This window comes from Melanostigma gelatinosum (genome assembly GCF_949748355.1).
Source record: "Melanostigma gelatinosum genome assembly, chromosome: 19".
In the NCBI taxonomy this organism is placed as follows: Eukaryota; Metazoa; Chordata; class Actinopteri; order Perciformes; family Zoarcidae; genus Melanostigma; species Melanostigma gelatinosum.
The window spans coordinates 15,432,053-15,441,685 of record NC_136652.1 but is presented as its reverse complement, the minus strand read 5'-3'; the positions used below and the strand labels follow the sequence as shown (position 1 = coordinate 15,441,685).

General features: G+C 41.5%; 1 protein-coding gene across 1 annotated transcript; it reads left to right on the top strand.

Annotated features, from left to right (window-relative positions):
* Positions 1-1,691: 1,691 nt before the first annotated feature.
* On the top strand, positions 1,692-6,430 carry moxd1l (monooxygenase, DBH-like 1, like; the record flags this gene model as incomplete). The annotated part of the gene is made up of 13 exons (XM_079291059.1): positions 1,692-1,961; positions 2,089-2,235; positions 3,036-3,188; positions 3,303-3,392; positions 3,706-3,861; positions 3,986-4,088; positions 4,552-4,724; positions 4,826-4,914; positions 5,152-5,248; positions 5,402-5,461; positions 5,728-5,822; positions 5,952-6,051; positions 6,200-6,430. 13 exons carry the CDS (start codon positions 1,692-1,694, stop codon positions 6,356-6,358), a joined length of 1,692 nt encoding a protein of 563 aa, XP_079147185.1. The 3' UTR covers positions 6,359-6,430.
* Between the last annotated feature and the right edge of the window lie 3,203 nt (positions 6,431-9,633).

Here is a 9,633-nt window from a genome sequence, read left to right as displayed (position 1 = left end):
ACTAGAGATGATTATACACGCCTTTATCTCTTCACAGACTACTGTAACACATTTTACTCCTCACTCAGTGTAGCTGCTCTTAACCGTTTGCAGGTAATCCAAAATGCTGCTGCCAGATTACTCTCTAGAACAAATAGACGGTCTCACATCACCCCCATCCTCAGATCTCTTCACTGGCTCCCTATAGCATCCACTTTAAAACTCCCACTCTCACTTACAGAGCACTACACGGTCAGACTCCTACATGTGTGGCTGAACTACTTCACCCTTATTCACCCGCCCGCACTCTCAGGTCAAACGTGTTCAATTATCTGTCCACTCGCCTTAAGACCCGTGGTGACCGAGTTTTTTAGGCAGTAGCACCAAGGTTGTGGAATGCTCTGCTTGCACATCTACGTTTTGCTGTTTGAACTCAATCAAAAATCAGCTCAAGACACACCTGTTTAGACTGGCGTTTGGGTAAAAACTCATGTCCTAGGCCTGCTTTTAATTAAACCATGTTTTAATTTTGTACTTTCTTTTTTTTGTGCATTCTTAAATGTCCACAATGGTCACATTGTGTTTTTAATGTCTGTAATTCTGCTCCTGTTTAGCACTTTGTGACTAACGTCTGTGAAATGCACTTTATAAATAAATCTTACTGCCTTACTGACACAGCACCGGTGTAATGATTGGGTCACATGTCATTCTTTTTTTTGTAAATAGCTTTCTTTAATAAACTGTGATTTCACCTCCATCCCTTTCAGCCCTGTTGGCAGTTGCATTTTGAGTATGTATGTAATCACTGAAAGTATTCGCAAAAGATGAACGCAATTGAAAATGTTACGTTGAAGCACCAGAGACAGTTGAAGTGCCCTGTAGACATTTGAGTGTTGGTAAGAAGTGACAGCAGAGTTGTTTCTTGCTGTCGGTGTCAGCTGAAGTGTAGATGCTGAAAGCAGTTGACATTTCTGTTCAAGCTGAAGTGCCGGAGATAAATTAAGTGTGTAATGTAATAACAAAAATGAAGATTTACAGTATACAAGAGCTCATCACCAAAGGCATACAGAAATTCAACAGTGACGTCCAGTGCCAATGATCTGAAAGAATGATCCCATTATTCACATAAGATGAAATAGTTTGGGCTGGAATCGAGTGTTGGATATATGAGAAGGTAACAGAGCGAGAGAGAGAGAGGTAAACCTTACAACAAGTCAATATATTGACAACCTCGACTTTTGGCCACAATGAAAAGTTCAACTTTCGTTCCTGCTCCTTCCTCGTCGCCTCCTCATATATCAGACACCTGAGTGGTCTCATTTATCCGTCAATGTGAAAGATAGATACAGTGAAGGTGAAGTCTGCAGCTCGTTAAGAGAAACAGAAAGAGTGTAATTATATGAAAAGACTGGACTTCGAGGCCGAAGAGTTTCACATCAACGGCAGTGAAGAAGCAGATTTCACACAGAGAATGAGCTATGAAAGAAATCCTGAATTGAAAGTGAAATATAGCACAAAATATAAGAATGCAATTGAGGCAGCAGCCAAAGTGGTATGCAGTGGGGGGGGTTTCCTTGTGCCACAAGGACAAATGTGAAATGGCACACGGTTTGATCGAGCAACGCAGGTGTGTCAGACGAGGGTGGGAGGGTGTTTGGCAGCTCCACAGACACTGAGCTCAGTTTGAAGATCTCCAGCTTCACAGAGACATCATGCGCTCTCTGCTTCCGTTCCTCTGCCTGTTCTCGGTCTGGACAAAGGGAGCCGGGGCGTCGGACCCCGACTTTCCCTTCATGGTGTACCTGGACCAGAATCATTTGGTGTGCCTGAAGTGGGGCTTCGATAACCCGCAAGGAATCATAACATTCAAGCTGGTGGTCAACACAACAGGCTGGGTGCGCCTTGGCTTCAGTTCGGACGGAGAGATGACCGGGTCTGACATCGTCATCGGGGGAGTTGGACCCAATGGAAGCTACTTCGGAGTAAGTCAGCCCCAGATGATAACAACTGCATTACAGGCATATTACAGGCTAAATCTATTTTTTCCCCCATCTCAACAGCAAACGGAACATATTGCTGTTATTGAGGTTGTGTCTTTTCGTCCATTAGGATTACCACGCAATAGGGGATTTCATGCCTGTGCTGGACGAGCAGCAGAGCTACACTCTCCTCTCTCTGACTGAGAGGGACGGTCAAACCATCATGACCTTTCAGAGGCCCATTCAGACGTGCGATCACGAAGATTCCCCGATCACTGTAAGACTTTCAGATATTTTGTCTCCCAGTTTTTTAAAGTCTACGTTCTCTGCATGTGTGAAAATAGGTGTGTAGAGCTTGAGAAATGTGGCATGCGTATCAATTTCAGTCCCAATTGACACGAAAAAATTGCTTGAGAATTTAGTGTTGTATCCATTATTTGGTTCTGAGGGTGTTTTACTTATTCCGGTCAAGGTTCATTGCTAAATCACACTGAATATGTGTTGAGATTGCAAATGTCCTCGACGTATAATGTTAATCTTGTTGATTTCAGACTTTACACAGAATAAAAAAATTATTAATGAACTATTGATCCCAAATACCACCAACGTGAATCACAAGGGTTAGACTTCTTCGCCACTGTTGTGGCTCATTATTTGTAATTCTAGACTCTTTTGTACAGCTGATCTAAATTTTGATGTAAAGATCAAGTTTCCTGCTTTTATCCACATCAACTGCGTTAGAGGGTTTCTATTGTCAGGTTCACCTGAATGTTCTTCAATACAGTACATTGGGTTGGGTGTCTTCTCAGTGTGAAGACAATGGCAACAAAAGAAAAAGACACGCACGATTTTGTTTTGCATTCAACACCTGAAACGCTATACATCATTAGTCATAACACCTTGTTGTATGAGTTGAACATTGTGGCAGCAGAATGCAAAGTCAGAGCATTAAACTGAGACCTGATTTTTCAGCTTTGAGAACATGCCACATCCCTTTCCCCTCAATGAAAGCTCTCTCGTGTTGCCTCGTTTGTACTGTATCATATTCGTTGACTGAAATCTCCACCTCTTTTCCAGGACACACCCATTCAAATGATCTATGCCTTCGGAAGAACAGATACGCTCGGTTATCTTGGGCACCGTAGAGGCAGCAAGGAAGTCAACCTGCTGAACCATGTGGCCAGGCCAACCTCAACCAACCTCAACTATCTCAACGTCACAATGGATAATGTAGGAATAATTGAAAACACTGATGAGAATGATACACAAGGCATGTTTGGAAATGATGGGAACATTTGTCGATTTTAACTTTAACTTCATTAACTTTAACTTTATCTTTTGCAGGTCACTGTCCCTGAAGATCATACCTACTACCACTGCAAGATCATGACGTTTCAAAACTTGGATCCAAATACAACATATTATATATATCAGGTAATCATTGGTATTTGCCCTCGGCTTTTATCAAAATCAACAATTTAATGTTGTTCTGTTCATGCGGTGTTGGAATAACACGCCATACTACTCATCTTTTGAGTGGATTGAGCTTTCAGATACAAAACAAGTCTGACTGTCGTAGTAAAGATGAAAATACTTAACTGATACTGTATAAGTAAGTGTCCTAGCTGTAGAAGAATAAAAAGTCCCACACATGAAAAGTCAACATAAAATGAATCCCGATTTTCAGTTTTATTTCTACCTTCATTCACCATTTTTAAAACTCAAATCTCTTCTTACTTTCCCTCAGATTGAACCAGTGATCGAGAACCCTGACATTGTGCATCACATGCTGCTGTACCGCTGCCCCTCCTATGTGACGGAGACGTACGACAAGCCGTGCTTCATGGGCGACATGGGGGACGACTGCATCGAGGTGGTGGCTGCATGGGCAGTGGGAGGAGGGGTGAGGGAGAATCTATCCTTGCTCCTGCTGAATGCTTAAATTCATGTTGTTGTCTGTATTCTTGTGTGTATATCCATGTCAGGCATGACATGAGCTGATCCACAATTTATTCCTGAAACTTCAGGTATTTGAGCTTCCAGACAATGTGGGTATTCCTGTTGGAGGTGCGGACAGCGATACATTGTATCGGCTGGAACTCCACTACAACAATCCAAACAATGAAGCAGGTAAATACTGTATCTATGTATCTATGTATCTGTCTCAGACTTGTCATAGCTCAGATAGATAGATATTTGGATAAATAGATAGATAGATAGATAGATCTAGACAGTATAGATGTCTAGATAGATATATCTCTCTATTTCACTTTTGACATATAGTTCACTCAAGGCCTGTAGACATTATGGCTCTGTTTTACCAGGCTGAGTAGGACTTCCCAGGGGCAGTAAATTGGCCTTTATTTGTCAAATTGGTGGTATTTCCCTTTAAAATACGTTTAATGCAACATGGAAAACATCTGCCTTGGCTGCTGTCTGGGCAATAATACACAGTAAAAACAGTCATGCCAGGTATAAGTCGCATGTAATATGCTGTCATAACACAGTATTATTTTTTACGATACTTATTACTTATTTTCTTTCACATGACTAGCATGCAACCATTTCTAAACTACTGTCTCTTTCTGTGTAGGTAGGAGAGACAGCTCAGGACTGAGGCTTCACTACACAGACCAACGCAGGACGTATGATGGGGGCATCCTGACCACAGGTGTGAACCCATATACCTCTCTGAGCTACAACATCCCTCCAAAGGCCACTCAATTCCACACCTACGGCGTGTGTAATACAAGTCTCTTTTCCCAGGTCTGTATTGTTTCAGTATAGATTTCAAAATGAGATAAGTTAATATGTCTTTTGTTTTTGGAATGACTGTGTTCCTGATCGTGTTTACTTTCCAACCCTAGCTTATGAATCCTGTGCCTGAACTGCACGTGTTTGCTGGGTTGCTGCACACTCACTTGACTGGGAGGAAAGTCAGAGTGGGCCATTACAGGTAAGAAAGAAGAGATTTGCTTTTTGTCAGTCCATATGGAGGTTTAAGAATGAAAAAAAAGAGATTCATTAAATTGGACTGGCTTTGTAAAAACACAGCAACAATCTCGCTGTTAAAGGAGTGGACTTTAGTGGACGTAGGGTTGTTTTGTTTTGAGTAATATCAAGTTTTGATGCAGAACTTGCATTGTAGCTTTCTTGTCTTGTAAAACTGTTATTTCATACATCTTCACTGTAGAAATGGAACCCAGATAGACTTCTTGCTCTTCAATGAAAATTACAACTTTGGGCTACAGCAGAGCGTCATTTTGGGAAAGATCAAGACCATCAAGCTGGTAAGTTTCCATTGCCTCCATGCCCAAATAGTATGCCCATATTTTACAAGGCAGTTTTTTAGTAAGTTCTTGGTTGTTTGTGCTGTTAAGAACTATATAATTGAAACAGTGCTCTGTCAAGTTTCATGCCACATGTCTTGTCTCCCATTACAGGGTGATGAGATTGAGGTGGAGTGCACCTACAATACTACCGATCGCACCAACGTCACCAAGGTGAGTAAATACAGTTAACCTCATGTCATTACGCACACAATGTGCTTTAGATGAAATCAGTGTGGTCCAAGAAATACAAAAAAGAAACACATGTAACATGAAGAACAGTTTAATATTTCATGTATCAGAAAGATTGCTGAAATATGTGTTGGTGGTTGTATTGGTGCTTTTTCATGGTGTTCCCATGGCATCTTACCTTTATGCACATGTAGAAAGAGAATCTCATGTCTTTAATGCCTGCCATGTATTACATTTTCCTCTTTAAGATGGGGTTAGCAACTACTGATGAGATGTGCCTGGCCTTCCTACTCTACTACCCTGCAATCAAGATCACCAACTGTGTTAGCAACCCAAATACAAGGTATCTATCAACTAACATAAGCTAACAGTAAGACCTGATGCAGGTCTTATACATATAGATATATACATTACATACATGTTTTTTTCAAGCAGCTGTATCTTGATACGCTCTTCTACTCATTTCTGACAGCATGTCTGAGGACGCCCCAACTTCAGACCAGGATCCAATTGCAGCGCAGGAGAGTTTTCTGAAGGACCTTCCACAAATTCAGTTAGCCTCTGATGACGAAGTAAGTAAATATTTTGAAGTCTATTTTCTATTACCTCCAATCTAATAAATACATTTTGTTGAGGATTGTTTGTTGATAAAAGACTGTGGAGTCCTCTGCCAAGTATCATAAAAAGAGGTATTTCTTTGTCATCTTTTTTATTTCCCAGAACAACTTCTCATTTAACCGAAAAGGCACGGTGAGGAAGATGATGAAGACACCGACTGTCACTTGTCCAAAAACCAATGCGGCAAGTGGACTCGGTGCTTCCCGGATTATGAATTTAGCAGGAATAATACTTCTGCTCCTCTGGATTGCAGTAATGTAACATGGTTGTATGCGCAGCAGATCCAAACCATAGCAATCTTGATGAAGGAAGGCACTGTTAAAAAAATCTCTGTTGTAGGCCACTGGGTTTATTCAACTTTACAAGACAGGGTGTATACCACTTTCTATGTTTTTGTTTGCTCTGTTCATTGCATATCTTTTTCTGTTCATTGCATATCTTTTTCTCTTATGTGTGTACATGTATTGTGTTCATTTCATGCACTCTCAGCCTAATTGCTGATATTTATATGTATACAAATATATGTAAAAGGGCCAATAATTTGCTAAGTTCTCACCGAATAAAATATATACACCACAAATAATATATGAAAGTGGTGTTATGACAATCTAAAAGAAAGTCTGGTGGATGGTGGATGCAAGTGACATTAAGACATGTAGTTCCACAGACGTTCCACAGGGGGGAGCTCTAATTAATTAGCTTTGCCTGGCACTGTGCTGTCAAGGAATGAATGTGTAAGGCTAGCTGAGTGGTAGCTTTGGCAATGTTGTCACGATCAGAATGATATCGCAGCGGGACAGAGGAGAACTGGCTCGGTTTTATACTGTCACAGATCCCAAAAAGCACCTGAAAGGCTATACTGTGTACAAAGTCACCGCGAGGGTAAGTAAAGGGAGGATGGGCACTCAGGGCTGATGCTAGGTGTTGTTAGCTAGCTATGCTAACCAAGCTAATATGATGCAAACACAAGTAACGCTCATGTTTAGCTGGTAAGTGTAAGTGCTATTGTTTACATGTGATCGTTAGCTTACAGTAGCATTCAGGCTTGTTTATAATTTAATATGTGTTTGTATTCAACCCCCCAGTGGATTATCTAGTTGCTAACTTACATTAGCAAGACTGAACCTAACCTAAACGCTGTGTTGACCTGGTTTTACCCGATAGGTAACGTTAGCTAACTAGCTAGCTCAGTTAGTCCTATTTGTAGCATTACGACAGATAAACATTCAGGAGATCATGTAAAAAAACGTGTTCAGACTCAAACAATAACTAGCAGGTTCATGTTGCCATTATATATTACAAGCCTGATAGATGGAGAAATGTCAAAGCTTCATAAACTTAAACAATAATTGATTAACATGAAACTCCATGAGTAAGGTGTTGCTATACTATAAAGCTATTTCAAGGTAGGAGAAACCCTAGATCAAAAACAAAAATGGTTTCAGTTTGAGACAATCAGGCTTTTCATTTGTAAGCATGGGTCCCTGTCCCCATTGATAATATACAGCAACTCACAGATCAAGTGCTGGTATAGTAAGTCATCTGATGGTGAAATGAACAGACGTATCCTAATATTCAGCCACACTTATGCCAAACCTCCAGTTACCAGTTTGTGCAGTGTTACAGATTCATGGTCACACTCCCAGTTCAATAACTTAGAAACAGGACCGGCTGAGTTTCTTTGTTATGATTGTTGGTGATGTCGCGTTCCTACACTCTCTCGACATATAAAGCACTCATTGTCACACTCGGAGCTGTGTCCCTGCTCATACTCGTGCCAGCCTCTCAATAAAGTCTTGAACCAGCATCTTATACTTCTAGATAGGGATCGCTCACACAGAGGTTCTAAACCCTCTAAAGTTCTCTTCCCCCATTCTCCACATAGATAATCTCCAGGAAGAACCCAGAGGATGTCCAAGAGGTAAGACATGCAGCCATTATTTGCATATTGTGACTGAGTGAGTGTGCAAAGCATTGGCAGACAGTTGACTTTCTTGAAAGACAGGAGTTTAATGGAATCTCTCCGAGGGAATTTCCCCTGCAGGGTTGGAGGATAAGCCCAGCTTCTGTGTAGTGTGAGCTATCTGTTATGTCAGACTGTGAGCTGTGTGTGGCTTTATGTTCCTTATTCCACATCCTGAAACGAGGGATCTGGTAAAGCAGTGCTAATGCAGCAGGCATGATGTCAATTACTGCATGCGTGTCTATGAGAACACAGACCTCCATTATTTGGGCAGTGTGGGAGTGGTGCTCTGCTCAGCCCTGTTTTCTTCACACCAGCAGGCTGGCCAGGATTTTAGCAAACCGGACTCGCAGCTCAACATTAGGCCATTATGTTTTGCTTTATGCCGCAGAGTAAGGAACTACTTTATGCATGTTTGTGTCTGAATGTTGTGACTTGTGTTGGACGTTTTATTGCATGAGATTTGACTTTAACTTAGCAGAGGAACAATGGCTGAGTTTTGATTTGTTTTTAGTTTCAGGCTATGGAGAGGTGCTGTTGACAATGAATATATTAATTACTCAGATATTTTAAATACAGAGCTAATGAGATTACTTTTACAGACAATTACAAAATCAGGTTACTTCTTCAAGCACCACAATTGGTTTAATTCATTTGGTGAAGCTTCACGTATTATTAAACAGAGTGATTCCTCAACTCCTCCTCCTCCCTGTCTTCATCCATCTCTCCTCTTGTTCTTTCTGTAGATAACAGTGTGGAAGAGGTACAGTGATTTCCGGAAGCTTCATCAGAACCTCTGGCAGTTGCATAAGAATGTGTGTAGCCAGTCGGAGCTGTTTCCCCCGTTTGCCAAGGCCAAAGTCTTTGGTAAGAAACGATTCCCCTGTGTCACACATTTGTCCAGATGAATGCAAAGAGACCAAATGCTCGTCTTTGAGGAGTCTTCTTCTCCTGTTTTTGGTCCTCTGCTACCTTTTTGATACCGTGGTTGTTTGCGTTAGTGACAGAACTGTGTGACTGACTGCTGTAGAGAGACTAAATCCTGGATCTTTGGATCACTGAAGGAGCAGTGAGGACTCTGCCTGCTCAGTGTCATTAAGCACTACTCTTACTTGACCTAATCACTTGCTTAAAGGCAATATCCCTCTAATGTGTGTGTGTGTGTGTCGATGAAGAATACATTGTGGCCAGTGCAGACTTACTAACGGGTGCTTCCTCCGGCCCCCTAGTGTGTTGACCCCTCGACTTGATCAAATGCCAACTGTGTGTCCGTCCTGCAGCTCTGAATGCAAATGCTCTCTTCCTGCATTTTGTTACCACTAATTAAATGACATCTGATCCTGGTCTTCCCTTCCCTTTTTCTTCTCTACTATTTGCATACAGCCTAATCACTGCCTCGGCTTACTGTATGAAATGCTTCCATTTCATTTGCTCTGGGTCACTGTGTCTAAGTTCACCAGTGAGCCGGCACGCTTCATTAACCTCCCACCACCACAGCAACGTCTTGAACCGGACTTGAATGATTTTCTTCCAACAGTGCGTGCGTTGTCTTTTTTCTTTTTTTTTTGCAAGC